Genomic DNA, 23,020 nt, shown 5'->3' on the forward strand with positions numbered 1-23,020 from the left:
AGTTAATAAAAGGTAATTTTCATTACCCTGTAAATAAAAAACAACAATTAAATAAAAGTTTCTCTTTCACGTGGTACCCAAATCGTTATTTAAGTTTAAACTGAATTTTTGAAATTATGTTATGAATTAATTTCAAAGACGTTTTGAAAAATCCCAACATCACACGATGTCCATATAAAGTGTGGGCTAAAATAGAATTATGGACGGATTTAAATAAAAATTTTTATTTTTTCATGAGTTTGAGAACGCTGAATTTTAGAGTTTATTTTTTTTTAACTTTCATATTTTTTACAGTATTATATTCTGGACATCGGTCACTAGGTCGCCATTGTTGTTCTTACAGGAGTTCGCCCTGGTCTTGAAACCTCCCGTAAGTCGCCTAACCCACTGGTAAAATTTTCGGATGTTATTCCTATCGGCCAGCATCTCAAGCTCTTCGCACACACGTATTTCGGCCTCTCTCTCGTCTCGCTTCCTTCTTCCGAAGAAGCAATGCAATTTCTTTTAGTTTCCTTTAATTGAATTTTATTTAATGTCATTATTAACATAAAACCATTAGTATTTACTATATTTTATTACCGAATTCCGGTTTCGAGCAGAAGTAGTTTAAACTGACCAAAAGTCCATTTTTTAGTTAAGATATACATACGTGCCTTTCCTACAGATTTGGATCCTGGGCATAAAAATGTTTATAATTTGTTTTAAACTTTTCTCTGGAATGGACTTCACGTTAAAACAATGAACTTCCGGTCTATTTAACCCACCTCCCACCTAAACCGAAAGTCATTTATCCGAATATGTAGTAAAACAATTGTGTATAATTTAAAAAAGATGGACTTGCGGTTAGTTAGTCGATACTACCAACAAAAGAATGAGCGTGCCGGATTTGCGTTTTCAATAAAAAACATTTCCCTCCATTTTAGAGGGGATGGTCGAGTGGTCTAGGATACCCTGTATGTAAATGGAAATAAAAAAAGCCTCAAACTAACATTTTATTAAAAAAATGTATTTTTAAAATTTTTTTCCATGAAGAGCGTACGCATGGCTCTTTAAGTGTTTCGAAATTTTTTGAGTTTTTGTTGCACGGTGTTATTTAAGCACTCGAATACATACATACATATGTATGCATATGCACAAGGTTATAAATTCAAGCATATTCAATCACACATAGCCACCACTTCCGGTCGCGTCTAACGAACAAACGAGCGAGCGAACAACAGTTAGCGGGTTCAGATTACTGCAAATAGGCAAGAAATCATTTTGCTGCTTGCAGCAGCAGTGGGGTAGTATTGCAAGGCGTACCTAAGTATGTATATATCCTGCTCCTCCTGCCGCTCCCACTCAACTTGATATTCTGATGAAGAGATAATATTGTGATCACGTTCGCAGCGATGAAAATGACTAAAAACGACAACGATGAGAACAATAATGCAGACTATTGAAATGCCAGCAGCGTTGCCAGCCTAACTGTCAGTTTAGCTTAGCTTGTAAGTGTAGCTATGCAGCTGTCATGTTTGTGAATGTAGGAGCATGAGTGTGCATGCTGCAGTAACACGTACACACTCACTGCTAGTTACGAAGAACTCTCCCCATTCATTAATCAAAAACTAAAAAAGGTTCAACACCAAATTTCTTGCTTGCCTAGTTAGGCTAGTATGGTTGGTTACCACTTATGCATTTACATACATAAGTATGTACATATATGTACACATATATACTATGTATGTATGTATAGTATACATATGTATATTAATAATCACTTGATGTTTTAAGATATCTTTGCACACAATCTATTTAACATAAAGCAAAAATGAAAAAGAAAATTTGATGGTTTTATGCCCTGCGTTGTTTACCAATACCAAAGTCAAAGCTAGAAATATATGAATTTTTTTAGGGTTTTTGGGGGACCTATAAAAAGTATTTAATATTAAATAATGGTTAAATAAAAAATTTGGTATCGTTGTCGAAAGTCTTCTAAAGAGAAGCAGAGTTTTTCGATCGCCAAATATTGATTTTCAAGAATTCCATACCATTTCTACGAAAAACTGTTTTTTCCTTATATAAAACTGCATAACAGTATTTCTGATGATTAGGTTTTGTTATATGATACTAGACTAATTTTTAAAGATGATTTAAAATCTGTGATTGGAAGTTCTGTACCAGCTCTGGTTTGGAAAAGAGCGCAAATGGGTATTTTCACAATAAAAAACAATATATTTATAGTTGATCTAATTTTATTAAGATCTTAAGTTGAAAAAAGCTTTACAATAAGACTTTCTTGCAGAAGTTGAAGACAGAAGCTGTCTCTGATCGCAACGTTCGTAACGCAGAACATGCCCATCTTTGTACAAACCACATCTTTTGTATTTTTCATTTTACTGACTATTGATTTAAAACCTTGATTAAAGGAATTTTATTTTCTGAAAAAAAAACATCGTAACTCATAAATGGAGTAATATGCTAATTAGTTTTCATTGCATTTCTCTTGGATTTTTTTTTAGTTTAGGTTTACCTGGAGGGCATCTACTTACACATATGGATGTGAATATTTACATATGCACGTAGGCAGTTACCCATGGCAGCGGTGAGCTGATGTCGAGCGATATCCGAATACGACAATAAAAAAAGAAAAGGTAACTTAGTCATTACCCAAAGTTGTAATTAATTAATGTTCTATGGTTTGCGTGTGGTACCGATTTCATTAATTAGGCTACGGATACGCTTGATGAAAGATATCCTGATAAGGATCCAAACGACATGTACATACATATGTATGTGTTTGTGTGCTTGCGAGTGCGTGCTTTGTGAAAATGATGAATGTACATGCATAAGGTAAATGTATGTATGTATGTATGCACGTAAGTAAATTGAAATTGTTGAAGTGAAATTTCTTTAGTGGGGGGAGTGAATGAAAATATGGCAACATAAATTATGTGACACTTGCGACGCAACGGAAGTGCTTCCATTTTCCCTTTCTCTATTTCCGCCTTCAATAATATTGAGTTATAGAAATAAGCTAAGCAGAGGTAGAGAGAGAGAGGGAGAGAGAGGAATACGGATACAGATACGAAGGTGAATACCAAGTCGAGTGCGAGCACGAGTAAGACGACGAATGCGAAGGCGAAAACGAACACAAACACGAATGCGGACATGAAAACGAATACAGAGACGAATACAAAGACGATGATGAAAACTATGATAAATCCGAAGACGAATGCGAATACAAAGACCAAGGGAAAAACAAACACGAACACAAACAAGTAAGACCAGTAAGATGATTACGAAGACGAATACGAATATGAAAACGAAGTCGAACACGAAAACGAAGACGAGAATACGAGAGCGAACAAGAAGAGGAATACGCGGTCGAATAGAAAGAAGAACACCATGACGAATAGACTAACACGAAGAAGAAAAAAAATCAAGTTACTGATGAAGAAAATCGATGGATAAATAGAAATAATAAGTGGTCAAATGAAAATGCGCAAAGATTTTTTGTATCAAATATGAGCAGTAAAGAGTGTAACTGAGGGTTACGTGGCGTATGAGTAACTTTCTTTTCTGCTCATTTTTCATGCATTCTTTATCTATCGATTTTCTTAATTGGTAATTTGATTTTTTTTTTGTAACAGAACAGGCTTTAGCACAAGTGCAAAAATTTGGCACAGATGCTGTAATTCTTTTAATTTTTCTTCTGTTAAAAAATAAAAAAAAACTGGAACGATTAATTAATTAAACTGTCAGTTCTATGGGAAAGTGATGTATATATGGTATATGAACAATTTTATTGGCTTTGATTTGACGTACCTCCTTTTAAGATTATTAAATTGGTTCGTAAGATATACGTGATTAGGTGGAACCACTTTTTGTTTTAAGCTGAATAACGGTTAATTGAAAATACATATCTCGAAAACGTATCCATAGAAAAAATCTAACTCGATTTTTGGAATCACCGAGCAATTCTACATACGAATTGGATAGTGGCATCCATAGAACATTTTTGCTGTAAACCAGTGAAATAAATTTTTTTTTCAAGTCAACTTGGCGAAATATTTTAAATTTGAAATAAAAGTCATTTCCTAAAAATAAACAAACTGCTTATCCGAATTTGGTATCAAACGAAAGAGGACGGAAATAGCTTTTAAACAAAAATAAGGAACAAAGGTTACCACCTCTATTTATATATTTTTATAGCTTAATAGAAAAGAAATTCATATACCTGAGCCAAGGTTTGTTTTGTGGTAATTAAGTAAGATTTTTTATTGAAATATTTTCCAATAGCTGGCTTTCCTCGGTTATACAGTTCATCTTTAAAACTATATAAGTCGATTTGATAACAAATCTGTTATCAGGAAATGACTTTTATTTCAAATGTAAAAGATATTTGGCCAAGTTGACTCAAAAAAAAAATTAACTATTATTTTCGGTCACTGTTAAAAATGCATAAAAATATGGCGCTGCAGCGAGATTTCTATTGAAAGACACTTACAAATCAATTTTTGTATTAAAATCTAAAATACATAATTTACTTGGAGAGTTTGATAATGCTTTGTAATTCCTTTATGAATTTGAGCAAATTTATCATTAATATCCAAATCCAAAAAAAAAAAATTATGTGAAGAGCCTTTAAAGATTACTCCCTCTTCGAATAGCAAAATATCATACCAAACACTCATATCGGAAATTTTCAAGAAGAAAACACTGAATAGAATATTTCCTCTTTCGTTAATCTGGTCTGCGAACTTAACTTCTTCCAATAATAGTTTTTTTTTTTTTTTATTAATATCTAGGTATGTTAATTTGAAATATAGCCCCGATTTTCCGATTGAAGTCGGTTTTGTTTTTTGCTTAAAAATTACTTGCTTTTCTCTGACGTGAGGGTTTTTTAAAGGACTTTGAAATTTTAAAAATATAATTACCTACTTCAAACAAAAAAATAAAAAAAAAAAATAGTGCAATGTAGAAAAACAGTATGACTATCAAATTAAAGAGAATTAAGGCCGACTAAATTTTTGGTGCATACGAACGATTAGGTATTGAAAAGTCCTTTTAACCTTTTATCATGGAATATGCTTGAAATTTTACAATAATTATTTTGGAAAAAATTATATGTTAAGGACTAATAATCACTCGACCACATCCTCGAATTTCCCCGTTCCAACTTTATTCGCTTAAAAAAATAAATCTAATTAAAGGACTTTTTTCATACCTATTTTTTCTTTTTAATAATTATATCTTTGAAAGTACTACAAAGTCCTTCTAAAAAAAATATTAACCGTCAGAGAGAAAAACTAAAAACACAGTTAGTTTTATTATAATTTGCTCATAGTTTCGTGAGTATATTGATTGCTTCATGTGTTTCAATTTTTTTTTTGTTTTTGTCGCATGGTATAGTATGCATATTTTAGAATTGTTAAAAATTTTCATGAAAAGCCAAAATTTTAACAAACTAAAATTAAAATTATTCTTAAAAAAACAGTAGTAAATCAGAAATACTTATGGAAATTCGAAGTTAACGCCATTAATGCGCAGTAACACTAAGAGTGAAACAATAAATTATTCGTAACATTTATGTTATTGTTGTAAAATTTGTATGAAAATTTGTATGGGAGGTGCCACGCCCCTATTACCTTTTCATTGGATTATAATTTTTAGTTGGCGGCTCTGAAGACCAGCGTTTCTAAACAAGCAGCAAACACATCTGTTAAGTAAAATAATTGAATTATTTTAAAATTTTAATTTCTTTATTTCATTGTAAATTTTCGAAAGTAGTATTGTGCATTATAATTTGTTAAGATCTTCTAAATTTTTTTTTTTTAACGCAAATAAATACAATGCAAAATACAAAGATGTATTCATATTTGCATCTAATTGTTAAAAGTAAGTAAATTAAAGTGTTTTACAATTTGAATATTCGTATTTGCCTAGCTAAAGTTTTGTAATTTGGTTTAGAAAGTTGCTAGAAAATTTAAATTTTGTCAGCATAAATCACTGCTTTGTTGTTTTTATTTATAATTTTTTTCATTTCATTATTATTTAAGATTAATTGCTTGTAAGCAAAAAAAAAAAACAAAAAATTGTACTGGCTACACCGCGGTGAATTTCGTGCAGCATTTTGTGTTTTTTTTTACATTTATGTATGGCAGCTACTATCTTCACGATCTCCTTGTAAGCTTTTTGTTGCATTTAAAGTTTGTAAGCACGCCGCATCACCAAATCGAAGTAGGCATCATTATCAATTGAAGCGCTGATTGTGGCATAGTAATTAACAAATTCTTCTTTCGTCACCTTGCCATCCCGATTGCCGCGTCCACCCTCGAAATTATTAAGAAATTGCGTAAGTATCTCATTCTCCGTCATTTCGCCACTAAGATACTTGGGATGATCCTTCACAGAATATACTGTCTTCAAGTCTTCAATTGTGATTTCGCCATCACCAGTGCGGTCGATTTTTTTAAATGCCTTATCGATGATATCCAAACGGGACTGGGACATGGATGGCTAGCCGTGTAGGAATGTAATGTACAAAAATAAATGAAAGTAAGGCAATAAATTTACAATAAGCTGATTGGCCAGAGCCAGTGTGCACATAGAACATTTGTTAGTTCGATAACTACGAATTTAAATGAAAACAAAAATCTAAAATCGTTTTTCGTATATTTTTTTTTTTGCGAAAATTCGCTTTCGCTATGTTAGCGTTTCAAAAGAAAATCCAATTTTATTATGCTTACCCGCAATTTCAGCAAAAATTCGGTCATATTTATTGAACCGCTGTTATCTTCATCGAATCTGCAAAAAGATAAAGCGTATAATAGAAAGGGAGACTCGTTTAGAAATAAGTGAGAAATAAAAATTTTAGCAATCAAAATCAGGCAAGCGTTTGATGAATTCTTTACTCGCAGCTTTTTGTGCATCAGTCTGCATATTTTGCACACATTTTACACTATGTATCAACAAATAAAATGGCTTTTGAATATTTTTCTTTACGAGGGTCACTAAGCAAGTCCTTAGAACTCGTAAAACTAATGCCATGTATTTGCTCCCCGATGAACGTCGAGAATGTCGTCCAATATCGGTTTGTATGCCAGAGAACATCAACATGTGACATATCGCTCTAAGACAGAGAGGAAATGTTGCTAAGTCCACTTTTTATGAAAACTCATATTTTGAAGCAAGAGAAATTAGAAATGCGTCGTTTCGAAAATGATAAAGTTATTTGCTATATTTATTTATTTTGCGTTTATATTCAATTAATTAGGTAAATTTGAAGAATATCTTGGAAATCAATTAATTTGTTCTTTTTTCTTACATTTTCTAAGGACATCTGACCCGCGACCCGTGTAGCTTTCACAGTGGTGATAAGAGTAGCCTAACTTACAAAATATTAATTGTTATTATACAAACTATCATATAATGTATCTTTTATTAAAAGCAAAGATAAACATTAGTATGCATATGCTTTATTTTTACTTACTTGGCAAACATATCCTTAATCTCGTTTTCCGTGCACTCCAGACCAGTTTCTTTTATGCCCTTACTGAACTCCTCGTAATTCAAAGCTTTGCTGTCATCATCATCCATATTGCGGAAAGTCCTAAAAGGAAAAAGCGCAATGTTGAAAGGTGAAAGTTATGCCAAATATACATATGTGCATATATCTGTAGTCAGTAGGTGACTGTATTAGCAGTCTACAGAAAAATCAACTCTCACTGGTGTAGTGTACCTCTCTTAGGGTATCGAAGAATTTTTATATTTCCGAACGTACATTTACTACTTACGCAAGGATCGGCAAGTTCTCGATTTAAGGGAATTTCCTCTACAATTTAATCTTTTGCTGTTCGTTTTTGTTCGTTCAGCATCTGCTATTTCTGTAGGCGAGGGCCAGCCTTTTGGCGCATGTGCTAATCGCTAATACCAAGTGAGAACAACTGATATCCCTGCTATGCCAAACCTGGGTTTATTATTTTTTTTTTTAAGATCCTGCATGCTCTTTGGGGATGTTCATTCATATATAGTACTAGATTACTATTGATAACTAAAAAAAAAGTGTTTTTCAGGAGACTCATTTGGAGTTTTTACACAATATAGTGATCAGTTCTGCTACAAAATTTACTTTTTTGAATTATAATTCCTTTAGTAAATGGACGATGTATTATTATATGCGCTGCATAAATTTGACTAGACGATAGCCTGACACGATGCGTCCGCCATGAAAATATTTAAGAAAATTCAAGGGATGTCGCTAGAAGACCTTGGCTAACAACATAAGCAACATCATTTTCGGAAATGTTGCAATTAACAGAGATCAAAAATTACTACTGACTTTATTATTGTTTAATTTCTGCACTCCTTACTCATTAACAATTTTGTTTTAAAGAACGTCAGATCGATGAAAGCCTGCCTGGCTGTTTGAGAAACTGGACACAAGTTTACGACATCTACTATGCTTTAAAAGCCTGACTGACTTCATCCATACCAACAATGGAGAAGGCCCGCGAATGGCATGTGGAGTTCAATTTTTATAGATATACTCGGTGCTGTGACTTATGTATCTTAGACGGCATTACAGCAGATACTGAAGCGTTAAATAATACGTAAAGGTCTATAAGAAATAGGTTTTTCTAATATGAAAGTTTCACATTGAACATTAGACCTCCAAAGTACTGGCGGTATTCTTTAAAAAACTACGGTTCCGTTACCAAGTTGTGTTCTCTGGATCTTAACTACTTCCAGTCTCAGACTGCAGATAACTTGCTAGACTTTTGACAGGCCAATTCTCGTTGCAAAAACACCTTGCATTGATCGGCATAGATGACAACCCAATTTCTTTGATTTTTGAATGACAGCCCTTTGGTTAAAACCGGGGTTTCCAACGGTAGTTAGCCGATGATGTGACTTTACATGCTCTGTGGATTATTTTGATAAGGAAAAGGAGGAGGTTATTAATTCGTCGGAATATTTTTTTTATGTATGTATGTTACCGCATAACTTAGGACCACGTTAAGCGATTTCTATAAATTTTTTTAAAGGAAAGGGAATTGAAATCGGCTTTGTTTTTCGCTTAAAACTTACTTCTTAATATATTGCTAAGAAGCTGGGTATTTACCTCTGGAAATTACTTCCTTTTTAACAACGCTGTAACAAAATGCTGTTCCATTGGATCAATCAAAGATTTGCTGTCCATGATACAGCATACATATGTCAACTAATTGGGTCTGCTTAAAAAGTAAAATTATTTTTTGTTTCCCTCACCGCTAGCCAACAAAAAGCAAAAAAAATTCAGCATACCTAGTCAGTCTGCAACTTTCATACGAACAACATTCATTTGGATTATTCCCTGTAAGAGCCACCACTGGCATACCAGTTTACCGTGATTCTTACATTTTTTGTATTTTTTTTTTTGTAATTTGATTATTTTAATGCTTTGGCGTGCAAGGACCTACTCTGCACAAAATCCAATGATAAATACATATATACATACATACATAGTACATACGCCCATACATACAAGTTGCGAGCGAGAAAAAATGCGAACTTTTTTCAAAGTGCAACCAACAAAACTCTTCCAACTTTACCGGCCATTACAACAACTATACAGCAAACACCCAATAAGCAACTAACCAGCTGTCAGCTAGTCAACAGAACTCTGTGGCATGGCAACATGCATTAAGTTACATGTTGCACGAACAGCAAGCAGCAGCACTCTTGAATAGTTTATGCGGCATGCTGACGACTGATGAATGATTGGACGGACAGCTGGCTGGTTGAACAGCCCAGCAGTCGAACAGTCGAACAGTTAAGGAGTGCAGCGCAATGGCGCCACAGACAGACAATCACTGTTGATGATGGTTAGTGGGGTCGTTGCTGGTCGAAGTGTTTTCGATGTTGGCTGTTGTTGTTGTTGGTGCCATCTGTTTGTGTGTTAAAATCTCGTAGTATCGTTAAAACGAAATGTTGAATATTTTATTTTATTGCATTGTATTTGCATTGAATTGCAGTTTCATTTGTGCCATCATCTGCATTGCTTACCGCTGGCCTCGCCGCAGTGCTCCCACTCGGGCACACGAATTTAAGGACAGCGGCATACAACATTTTATTTCGTCTGTCTTTTTTTTTTTTTGTGTGAAATTTCAGTGGTATCCTTTGTAATGTCTAGTTTGCAGACTTTTTTCGAATGAACGTTCCCCAATTCTGTGCATATAACTGTCTGTCATCGGCTGGCTTGTCAATACTTCTCGTATCTTGGGTCCGTCGTGTCTCTTATTGCGCTCATTTCAACAGAAATGCGCACACATAGCAGCATTTGCAATTTTTTTTCATTACGTCCCACCCCAATTACCTGGCTAATCCGAGTATGCCGGTTGCGCCACGACTGAAGCACAGCAATCGTAATTTGTAGATTGGATCCTTGTCGCGTCCGTCTGCTAGCTCCCGCTTTGAGCGGTTGATGAGTGAGGCCTCTTTGGAGAAGAAGTCGTCACGGCCACTCATCTGGAAGTAATGCGATAAAAGAGCTTAGTTTAGATTCGTTTACCAACTGCATCTGCTTTTATACGAAATATTTTATATTATTTCTATTGTTATTAATATTAGTGGGCTACAATTGTTGTTGCACCGCAATGTACGCTGCCGTTACGGTTGTGGCAATTCAATACTTTGCGCAATAAGCTTTACTATTTTTTCTGCACTTTGCGTTGACCTTTCGTGCACTTACATTTTTTGCTCGTTCTTTTGTCCTTCAATTGAATTATTGGACTTAAACCGTTGTTCTTGTACGTTGGTTTTTTCTATAGCACAGCTTTTTGCCGTTTCACGGAAGAAATTTTTTAATCGCTTTCAATTTTGAAAACTCAAAAAAATATTTATTTTGCTTTGAAAGTAATAATTTTTTGAATTATGATTTTATGTTCTCATTGAAAGAAAAAGTGGATGCATTTTGAGTTGGAAAAAAAATTAAAAATTTAAAAAAGCAGAAATAATTTACATTCGTAGAAGTTACAGCAGCTATTCTTTTTCAAAGACAACCACATTTCCGCAACAATGTTCTTCTTTGGCTTACGGGGATTCAACGCCGGACAAAAGTGGAGGCTCAGAGATCCTTTCGCAATGTATGCAAAGCTTTTTGTTCTAATTTTGTTTCGTTTATTTTTCATAAAAATATGAATAGTTAATACTACAACAAAAAATATCGTATGAATAAAAATAAGCAACAACAATTGTGCACAATTTCATTTTTTTTATTTTCACTTTAATATGATATTAAAATGCTTGAAAACGTCATAAAAAAATCATGGCCGACAAATTGAGAGAATGAATTTATTTTCCCTGCAAGCCAAAGATCCTGAAATCTAAACAAAATCTTTAGAAGTATCTTATTTCTGTAACGATTTTTTTTGCGAACGTTCAACGAAAATTATATGAAGTAGTTGACACGAATTCGCAAAGCAATATCTGAACGAAAAGTAATGAAAATTGTGAAAAAATTCTGGAAGAAATCTTTTACGTAGCAGCATTATTTTTATATCTTTACTGATTTTCGTTTTTAAATATTGTAATATAATCGTAGTGTGCGCAATTTAGATCTTTACGGATTCTTTAAAATTTCTCTATAATTAAGAGTTCTCCGAAAAAATAGTTTGCAAGTTAGTCCACATCCATGCATCCATACATGCGGCTATCCTATGCTATGAGACTTCTTTCTTCAGCAAATAAAAGACTTTCAAAAAGTTTGTCGCAATGAATAATTTTTTTTTTTTTTTAAGTGAAACTTCTTACACGAGTTCGGAGATGGTTGCGTTAAATATTTAACATCCAGCCCAAAAATCTGTACCGTTCGCTCGATTTCCAAAAATGAGGTGTCACATGAAATATTATATATAATGTATTATATTATATTTTTTTCATTCATCATGCCCGTGCTGGTAAATATATGGCGCAGAAGCATGCATGTACTATGACAACATCCGATGAGGCAGCTCTTGGAGTATTCGAGGGAAAGTTTTTGAGGGAGATTTACGGGCCTTTACGCGTTGTCGATGGCGAGTACCGCAGATAATGAAACGATGAGCTGTATGGGCTCTATAACGACATGAACATAGTGCAGCGAATTAAAATACAGCGGCTCCCCTGGCTTGGTCATGTCGTTCGAATGGACACAGACGCTCCAACTCTGAAAGTATTCAACTCGCTGGTGGTAGCAGAGAAAGAGAAAGAGAAGAGAAAGAGAAAGACCAGGTGGAGAAGGACTTGGCTTCACTTGGCGTTTCCAATTGGCGCCAGTTGGAATAGAAAAGAAACGACTGGCGTGCTTTGTTGAACTCGAAAAAGTGTGAGATTCATATTTAATTTACTTTTTTATTTAATGTAGTAAGTGCCTTTCGAATATAACTCACTTCTGTTTCATCTGCCATTTTTCGTAATATATTTTAAATATTTATTTTTCCACTAGCAAAACAAAACCGTACACCACGAGATGTGCACAAAGCAAACGCCAAATATTGACTACTTTTCTGGCAGGCACAGAAAAATTATTGCTTGTGTGAAGCTCACAATAACTATGTAAATTTGTGAATGGTAATTGGCAGACAAAGGAATACTTCTTCGTTCGAAGTTTCATTAACTAAATACTTTAATTGCTTTTAGTATATAATTTACTATCTTACAATCGCCAATACTTCTTTGCTATTATGAACGCTAAGATGTTAGTTGAACAAACTCTATAATTGCTTATTTATTAAATATTCGTATATACATACACATGTACGTACGCATTATTATAAATAAACACACAATACTTAGGTTAAGAAGCAGCTGATACATATGTATGTTCATAAACATTTAATACTTTTATACATATGTATATAATTTTTACCTCCTATAATAAACACCGAATTTCTTCTAGTACATATCTGTGCACATACCGGTATACCCAGTAGGGCATAGTTCAACCTACTGCTTATGCAGCAACTTACTTCAAATTGATGTATAATCACTTGGCAGCCTCCTTAAGATAATGCTTACACTTTTGATATCTTTGCAAATAAATCAATATTTGTTGAAAAATCATCTAACTTTGGGCAATTAACTATTTCAGCATTTTATACTAAGTAATATTATTATATAAAGCGGCATGCGGCAAATTACTTTCGTATAACATCGATCCCAGACATTACCTTTTCCCACTGGGTATATATGAATTTATGACTTTTATACCCGCTGTCCCCGCAGTTCAGTTCCGACGCTGTGCAACACTGCTGAGGTGATACTTCATTAAGTTCAGTTTTCGTTTTACTTTATGTGAACCAGAAAGCCGGTCACCATATGGCTGCCACAGCTGGAATTTATCATCAATATTATTAAATACATATCTACGCTGTTATATTTGTACGTACACATGTACTTGTTGCAGGCGTAAAAGAGACTGACATAATTTTTTAACTTGATTGTTTAATTATAATACACTGCCCGGTATAATTTCAAGAACTAAAAGCTTTTCCAAAAGGTCTCCCTTCAGTCTTTAGCCTTCCTTTTTTTGTATGGATTGGCACATACTGAAGATTTCTGTTTTCTCTGCCCTAGAACCCCGTCGCTATAAGCATCGAGAACTGGGCATATGGAAAGTAAGAACGGTCAAGCATTGCAGTGTTATTTATCGATTGCGACCGTTTACGTACGACCTGAAGTAGAATTTCACAGATCTTTCGGGGTCATTCTCCCGCCGAGAATCGACTGTGATGGGGAAAGTGATATCTCTGCCTGGATACATCATCTGTACACCGTTGGTTCCAAAATAGAAGGCGGAGTGGGACCATGCTTTTTGAATATACCGTATCCCTGGTATTAAAAAGATACATTCATCTGCCCGATTTTGCAAGTTTTTTCTAGTAAGAAGTATTTGCTATAGATGAAGGTTGCCAACTTTTGGAATGCAATTTTTTCGTATATCTGGATAATGTGTCGCGTGCTTCCACTCTAGGAATTAGTAAGCGAAATTGTGATGTTTTGGCTGCATTCGACCAAAAAACTAACGATATTAAAAAAATCAAGAGTGACGAATGTGAGCTGGCTAAGGCTTTAAACTTCTGTTTATTCTACAAGGTAGTTTTCTATTATTTATACATACATACATATATTAATACCCTAACATAAATTTTGTGGTCGTTAGTTTAACGATTACACTGGCCCGATTTCGAGAACACCATTAGAAAGGTATTTTCCTGAAGTTGAGAAGAGTTTAGGGTTTAAAAATTAGATGAAAATTATGGCCCAAATTTGCTGTAGAAATTTATCGATAGTTATCGAAATATAAAAATTGATGGTATTATCGAAATTTCTCAAGCTATCGATAATTGTTAATTAATAGTGAATCTACTTTTTCAACTTATCGATATTCATTGATTTTATAACATTAGGACGCATGCTGCAAATAGGAAAAGCTCGGCCAAAATCTTGGCAAAAGTGTATGTGCCGAAATATTATTATTTGACAGCAATTATTTGTGATATCGCACGTTTAATAATATAGAGATGTAACTCAAAATTTACGTTTTTAGAGGTTTGCTCATACAATTAATAAGCTGGATAAGTATAACATGTTCAGCTTAACAGATGGCTCAACTTCCCAAAGATGGCAAAGGTATGGGTCTTTTCAACTGTCATTTATATACCAACTATATGAATTGATCAAACTTTGATTGCGTTTTCCCACAAAATTGAAATTTTGAAATACTTCTGTATATTATTAAACGTACGATATGTTAATGTTTTTTATTTTTATATATTTTTTAACCGTTGGTTGGAACAACGCTTATACCTGATCTAAACTTCTTATGAGTATAGTTGTTCTGCAGGAATTGCGTTTCATGCATTGAGTGACTTTTTGTTGGGGCACATTTTCACCTAAACTCGTTTTAATTGATAAATAGCCAGAACTATAACAACAAGTCTTGCATAATTTTTTGCCATAGGACTTTAATGGATATTAGGCGTGTTTTTTTTACACGCACACGTTTCTGCGCTTAAAAATTGTATGGAGCTCTAAGCGACAAACTTTATGTGCGCTTATAAATAGTTACCGATGAAATCAAAATTACTTGTTTTGAAATAGAAATTTTCGATGATTTTTTTTTACACGTTAAGCGTAAATGTATGTATATGCGTGTAAAAAAAAACACAGCTATTGCCCCGCAAACATATTCTGAGCGTTCAGAATATATGAGTCCGAAAGGTGTCCTAGGTAGGTAAGAATTATGAGTTTCAAAAACAAAAAATTTTTTACTCTTATATGAATCTTTTAGGATTCATATATGAGCCAAGTTATGAGCCAGCACCAATATGTGCCAATATAAAAACAATAAAGATTTGAAATTTATATCTAAACTTGTTTATACAGAAATTGAAAATAATTAGAAAACAAAAAATGAACAAAATTTAGCTTCAGCTGCTGCTATTGAATGCATGTTGGAATGTGTATATGCATGTAAGTATGTATGTATGTTATTTGCAAGGACTTTTTGCGGAATGCCTTTGCAAATATAGTGAGTTGAATAAGACTCAAAGAGCAACCTAAAATAAGAGTCCGAATGTAGCAATTTATGAGGCCGATAAGGGTCTCAAAAACTTTTTTTAAAAGAGTCCAAAATGAGCCGTATATGAGGCCAATAAGAGTCCAATATGACTCATATTGAGGCTCATTTGATGTATGAATTTAAGCTCATATAAGTCGACATTCGTAGGAAGGGAAACACACTCATATCGGACTCTTAAATGAGCTGAGGGTGTCTATCGTAAATATTAAAATGTACAGGTACAGACTAAAAAACATGATAAAATAAAAAATAAAATCATTTTGACAAAGAGTTGAAAGTTTTTGTAGGACTAAAAATTAGCTGCGCTCTATAATAGTTAAAGATTATTAGATGAGTAATTATAAGCAAAATATACACACACACATGTATGCCAGTTTTGAAGGTTTGTGTCCAAAAAGTTTTTGTCCAACATTCGTAGTGTCACGCATAAGCCAAGTCAGCGACGACAACCACAAACAATTTTAATAATTAATTACACTTTTTTATGGCATAAGTAATATATACCTATATTAAGCCAGACGATAATTATATGAATATCGATTTATTAGCAGCCGCATTGTAATAAGTATCTATATGAATATATACATACATATGTACAAACGTAGGTAGTTACTCTGCTGTGAATGTAGTACAAGGCTCACAAATTTCCGCTCTTTATGTTGATATGACTAAATCAATAAAATCTAACAACGAATATATAATTGCATATGTGAATGCATATATTAATTAATTTAAGTTCTTATACACTAATGCTGGTTGACATATGCATTTCAAATTAGTCTTATATGTTAACCGCATATATATATATGCCTATATGGATTCGTGGCAGCGCCTGAAAGCCAGCTACTTTTAAATGCTATTTATTCACAAAGAAGCATAACTAAATAAAATGATAAAGTCCGAATCATTAGAGTGCCTTGTGATCAGTATAAAAAAATATTTTAACCGATTATCATTTATCCAATGCCGAGTTTCCACCAGGCATTGAAATGACACAAAATTAAATGCATCTAAAAAATTCCATGTGGAAATAAATTTAATAACTATTTTTTTACTGCTACACTTGGTCATTACAATTTTTGCCATTTAATGCCAAGTGGAAATCCATCATAATGATTCTCACGGCATAAAACCTTTTTATATGCATCAAGAGCCAGTCTTATGTATAAATATATGTATGACTCGCACTATCCGTGAAATTATTGATTTAGTGCTGCCTTATAGTACAAATAAACTGCCATAGCTAGAGTGACCATCCGTCATATTTTTTGCAGGACCGTACCGTTATTCAAAGGTCTGTCCTGCATAGGTTTTCAAAACATAAAAACCTCAAAATGTACGGATTTTTTCCAAGTGTCTTTTGACCCGCATTTTCTTTGATATTTAAATTAATCTTTTCCGATAAAAATATCAGCAATGTCGATAACTATGTGATAACTACATGTGCATTTCCTTCCGTATAAAATGTGCTCGACAATGTCGTTTGTCTTGAAATATGAACTTTAACCTACTAAAATTTAATGAGCTGCAAAACTGCATACCCAAAATTAAAAAAAAAATTCTGAATAAAAAATTAAAAATTTTTGAGTGCGAATGTTCAAGTTTTTTGAATTCTCATAATTTTTTTGTACAATGTTTGAATTATGGATTTATGTGGCGATGGTTAGGTAAAGTCAAGCGGCGACTTAATCAGCTAACTGCAAGTGTATACGCCCCTCGTCATTTGAATAGCGCACCCTTTTAATCCTTAGAATTTACAGTTTTCCATTGGTTTATTTAATATTCATAAATTTTTTATAAAAATATAGCATCTTTTTAAATGTTTTACAAATTAAAAAATAAAAATAAACAAAGGGGTGCGCTATCGTAATGACCTGCAGTGAATAAGTTAATAATATTTTTAGGAAAACTCCGGATATGCAGTTCTGTAGTTCATTCAATTTTAGTATAATAAAGCGCAAGTTTAAAGTGGCTGTAAAATGGCATACCATATAAAAATGTTGTCCAATATACTTTGTATATTGGAAATTTGAAAAAAGGGTGCGCTGTGTATATATTTTTGTTATTTTTATACTACGTAAATCTAAACAGGTATATTTTTTGAAAAATTATCCTGAATTTTCAAATTATATTTATGGTCACCGTGGCCATAGCATGTTTGTGCTCATTTTGTAGATATTTAGTTACGCCACAGCAGTCTGTCCGAGTTGACTTACAAATTATATTAAATAGATAAAATGTGCCCAGGGACAAAATTATACGCAAATATGTATATGTAAATATCACCATGTCCTTTAGGAACATATTAATTAAAGTAGACGTTGTAGAAAAATTAGAGCTTCTTGTAAATTTTATTTTAAAATTGGCATAAGTCATTTACAGTTTTTGTGCTTAAATGAATGCATCGTAAACACAGAAGAGCGAAAAAAATGGGTTTTCTTTGAAGGAATTGCCTTGATAGGCAATAATTTCTCTAGCTATTATTTAAAAAATCTGTCGTTTTAATAACGACTTTATGATACTTATGCATAAATCTCGATGCCTGGAGTTCAGGGTTAGCAAATCTCATTTGTTTCACAATGGCGATTTAGGCGGTTTTGCTACTGGTCGATGGGCGGTTTTGCAAAAACATCGACGATATGTATAGTTTGTACTTTGAAGAGGACTTAGTAAACGTGTATTAGAACGCATTTGTATTTGGAATGATATTTGCGAGATGCCACAAAGTTCAAACAAATTCACTCCCTATCCCCTACGTAATTTTGAACTTTTAGATTTAATAGAAATGGACATCTCATATAAATATTTCTCATGTAATCTATTTAATTATTTTGGCATACGTTAGTATGACGGCCTTTGCACCACACTTAGACCGATTGATCCCTAGCGACACTATATGGAGGTACCGAGAGTCCTACTCTCCCATATACTTTAAGTATGTTCTTGATACTGCAGGAATCCTGAAGTTTATCTATAAATCGGTAAGAATAACATTCATTTTAAATGCGTGCGCTGCTATGTAGTGGAAGATGTACCTCAAGATACATACATACCTATCACGGTTCGGAAATTTCTTCGCGACAGCGATGTTTTTGATATTCTTTAAATTTCCAAACGATTTTTTTTCACAATTACAAAAACTACATGTACACATGTATATCGAGGACTTATATTCAATATGACCTATCTACAGTTTTTACGAAAACTACTTTTTGATGTTGGAACCTATATGAGACTTAACTGCCATCGCTGATTGCAATTTTAACTATGAATTTAAATAGCTAGTTCTTCTAAAAAATTATATACAAGGTCAGAATAAACATCGTCGATGACAGTTAAGTCTAAAGTGGATTTGCATACAAGAATCTCATTTTTGTGAACTGCAGATACGTGATATTGAATATAAGCCCTCGATATATTGTTTCTTGCGTTGCATAACGCACCTTTGTGGGTAGGGTTTTTAACCCACTATGTTTGTGAAAAATAATTTTTATTTATTTATATATACTTGTCAAATAAATGAAACTCTACTCAAGGCTAAAGCAAAGCGGGTATTAGTAATAATAATAGATAATAGATTGGCGCTTATACATATGTACATAAGTGTTTGGCCGAGCGTCTCCTCCGATTTGTGGCGTGCCACGGGAGAGATCTACAGTTTTACGCCGACTCTGGACGGCGATTGTATTTTTGGGAGAAGCTGCTTTTTATAGCGGAAATACACTCGGAGGTTTGCCATTGCCTGCCGTGGAGCCACCGCTGTTAAGAAAAAAATATTTTTTCTGTAGTTTTTTGCAATGTTGCTTTGATACAGGCTTGATCCCAGGCCCTTTGGAGTGGTAGCCTGCACTGCTAACCACTACATCACATGGGCCCGTATTTGTAATTTAAATAAATATGTCCATCAAACGAGGGCAATTTAATGAGTAGGTGGTTTTTTGAATTCACCGAATAGGAACATTAAATTCAGAATTGATCCTGTCTACTATCGTATATTTACATATAGCCTTTGAAAGTAGAAAAACTCAGCTACTTAAAGCAAAATGAAAGAATCGAATTTTTTATTCTTATCGAGATTTAGAAAGAGGTTTTCCTTGTTAGCTTGGAGTAAAGTGGGACCCGCTATTTAATTACTACGATTTCTACTGACACTAAACTGTTTTTTTCGGGCACATCCACCAGGCAGCTTCCTCAAACATCATCGTAATTTGGCACAAATATTTGAACATATTTAAGTATGCTAAAAAACGCAGGTGCCACCGCAAGAGAAATGGGACATTTCCCAACAAACTTTGAGTTCAGCGCTTGGCTATTAAGGTATATATTTACATCCCTTTTCGACGTCCAGCAATGCAATTACCAAATATATACATATGTACATATATACATATATACATATAGTCTATGGTTTTACAGTAACATTATAGATAACAGAAGCAAAAGGAATAATTCTGTGGTAAGAGATTTTAGTCATGTGAATAGGCAATCGCTAGTTGGGGCCAACTATTATTTGCAAAGCTAAACGGGGACTATTTAGGGAAATCAAAAGCTTTTCTGCCAAAAAAATACTTCTGTTTAATTCAAAATGTCACTAACTTAAAAAACTGCCCACCAAACAATTTTTCTTGCCGGCAATAAGAAAACGTGTCGCCCTCGGAAACAAATTTATTGACGGTAATATCGCCATCGTATCGATTTCTTATTACCAGTCGCTCTAAAACGTCCGCCGATGGCAACTCGTCTGGGCGAGTCGTTTTCTTATCATCTGAATGAGTCGTTTTCTTATCGCCTTAGGCTATATTTGGAATAATTTTATACTTTTTAATACTTCATTTATTTTCTGTATACAAAAAAGGGAACTTAGAAACGAAATTAATTTTTCTTTCAATACAGTCTTTGGTATAAATTAGACGCTTTCGTATAATACTGTTGAGGCGAAATTTATAAGTTTGGAAACTTATTTATTTGAAAACTTATTTATTCCAAAATTGACATGAAAAAAATTATGTTGTCGACTTGTCACCACGGCAATAAATCCGTGAGTCGCTGATTTGTTGCCTGTTTCTCATGTTTTGCATGGTGGGTTTCCTCGTATAAAAGCTTGTCATTACGAAAAATATACATAAATAAATGAACACACAAACCATAAAGGAAATACTATGCACATTAGGGTGACACAATATCAAGAGATAATTTTTCTTGGGAAATTGATTTATTTTCTGCTATTTACGTACAAAATGAAAGCATACATATTTATGTATACACGAAAATTTCAAAATTAAAAAAAGGGATTAGAAGAATATTAGCTCTGTTTTTTGTCTTTATTTATGCTTCTCTTGTAAAAACCTTCGCTTTTTCCATGTCGTTTTTGATCATGTGGTACTTTCACTTTAGAATGTTTAGCTGGTGGGCGAGATTTCGACAGCTACAGATCAATCAGAGAAAGATATTGGTCTCTTACGAAATCGTATCCTAAGGTCAACGAACGGTTAAAATTTTTCACTTTCAATAATAAAGGGGTGTCCAATGATGTTAATATTTTAAGAACCGCCCTAATATAAGCATATATACATATGTACATATACGTGCAAATCGAACGTGTTGAATTCGCAAGCCAAAAAAAAAACTAGCAAACTATTGATAAACAATAAAACGTCAAAACGATGCGACAAAGTTAACGAACTGGGAAAGAATGGTAAATAAAGTAAGCGATAAAAGAATTTGAAGGGCAACAAATGTACGCAAATATAGTTGTACGTATACTTGTGTGGAGGAAAACACAAAAAGTAAACTGCTATGCAACAACAAGTAAATTATGATGAAAGCAAATGGATGCAAACTGCCAAACAAAGCCATAAAGACAGCTGGCAAACAATCTCACACGTCAACGGCGCTGTGAGGCAGTGACAATAATGATGATGCTGACGACAGCAGTGCAGAGAGATCAGCCCAAGGAATAAACTTCGCTGCAGGTATTTATATGCACATACTTACATATGTACGTATGTAAGTGTATTGTTAGATGTTGTAACAAAGTAAGTATCTAAGTGTGTAAGCCCTCTGAGTGACTCTCTCCCATAAGCGTCAAGAAATGAAGCAAATAGGTCACGTTTTTGGCGACAACATCGATTTGCCATAAATTGCAACTTAAGCACAAATCAGCAGCATAACTAACGAACTGGGTATGTAAAGGCAGAGACAACTAAAGCATCAGCCACAAAAGGACGATGGCAAGTAAGCAAACAATAAAACAGGATATGCAGGGATATGCGCACGATTGCATAAGCTAACAATTGCCAAGTCAACGAAAAGGATATAAAGCACACACACACACACAAACATACGCGAGTTGCGTGTAGCGCACAAAACAAAACAAAACAAATAAAGACTGCAGAGAAAGCAGTTCGCTGATGAAAAAAAAATGCCGATACAACAGGACGTATGAGTAACAGTAGAAATTAAAGTATGATTTGTGTTGACACTCCCCGAGGGGTACTTGGTATGTATTTATGTATATGCGGAGAGGAAAGAGATGATAGGCATGCCAAGCGCAGAGACACAACAAGCGACAAACAATGGCAATGTCGCATGCGTACGAACATAAACACACAAACACACGGAGACACGGACATGCACACGCACACAAGCTATCTATTCGAATTTAGCGTGGTATTTTTTCATTCCTCTCTTGGTTGCAGTATACTTTTTCGGCTCTTTTTTTTCGTTTTGTTTTTGTGTTACTTACAAAATCAAAGGACACTATTTGACAACAACTCACAGGCCTTTGCTGCTAAGGCAACACGCCCAAGCGGGTTACTATTGATGCTGTCATCGCTAAGCAAATGCCTTTGTACTTTTTTCGTCCATAAGGCTGTTTGATTAGGACTTGTACGGGTATGCGACAAAAAAGGTGTGCAAGGTCAGCCATTTTTACATGCAATTGATGGCACAGATATTTTTTCATAACTGTTTTTGTAACTTATAAAGTAAAAGTAAATAATTTCTTATGGCAAATAGTGGGTAAAAAATGTTGAAATAACTACTCACTTTCTTCCTTCTTGGAATTTATTGCACAATACGTTTGAGTTATGGAAGTTAGTTACTTGAAGCAAATTACTTGAATTTTCTACAATTTAAAAGCACACTAACGCCAGCAATTTGTTTTCTTTTTTTGTTTTATTTATTTTTTGATTAATGTACACTCTTGCGGCTATTGCTATTACTTTTCATATAGACAATTAATATTTTTTCCGCTAGACTTTCCATATGTCCACATATCAAAGCTACACGCGACAATCGAGCAAAAGGAACTGAGCAAATGACTATACGAGCGCATAGTTGGCAAGCATTCGGCCCGAATCACTAATGAGCGGCGGTATATATGTTTGTATCTTTGTATGTACCTAAACAAAATATAGATAGATAGAAGAAATT

The 23,020-nt window shown here is 33.9% G+C and overlaps 1 protein-coding gene across 1 annotated transcript; it reads right to left on the reverse strand.

Annotated features, from left to right (window-relative positions):
- Positions 1-6,071: 6,071 nt before the first annotated feature.
- On the reverse strand, positions 6,072-22,701 carry LOC118738421 (calcyphosin-like protein). Its single transcript, XM_036469354.1, has 5 exons — positions 22,634-22,701; positions 10,340-10,491; positions 7,475-7,594; positions 6,732-6,789; positions 6,072-6,501 (listed from the first exon to the last, which is right to left on the reverse strand). Exons 2-5 carry the CDS (start codon positions 10,489-10,491, stop codon positions 6,187-6,189), a joined length of 645 nt encoding a protein of 214 aa, XP_036325247.1. The 5' UTR covers positions 22,634-22,701; the 3' UTR covers positions 6,072-6,186.
- Between the last annotated feature and the right edge of the window lie 319 nt (positions 22,702-23,020).

The sequence above is a fragment of the Rhagoletis pomonella genome, unplaced genomic scaffold, assembly GCF_013731165.1.
Source record: "Rhagoletis pomonella isolate Grant_MI unplaced genomic scaffold, Rhpom_1.0 Rhpom_scaffold_00004, whole genome shotgun sequence".
Lineage (NCBI taxonomy): Eukaryota > Metazoa > Arthropoda > Insecta > Diptera > Tephritidae > Rhagoletis > Rhagoletis pomonella.

Excerpts from the sequence above, each read along its gene's own strand:
- LOC118738421 (XM_036469354.1), bottom strand. The coding sequence starts at position 10,491 with ATGAGTGGCCGTGACGACTTCTTCTCCAAAGAGGCCTCACTCATCAAC. Across the intron at positions 7,595-10,339 it reads GGCATACTCGGATTAGCCAG|GACTTTCCGCAATATGGATG; the intron begins GTAATTGGGGTG and ends TTTTCCTTTTAG. Across the intron at positions 6,502-6,731 it reads AATTTTTGCTGAAATTGCGG|CCATCCATGTCCCAGTCCCG; the intron begins GTAAGCATAATA and ends CTACACGGCTAG.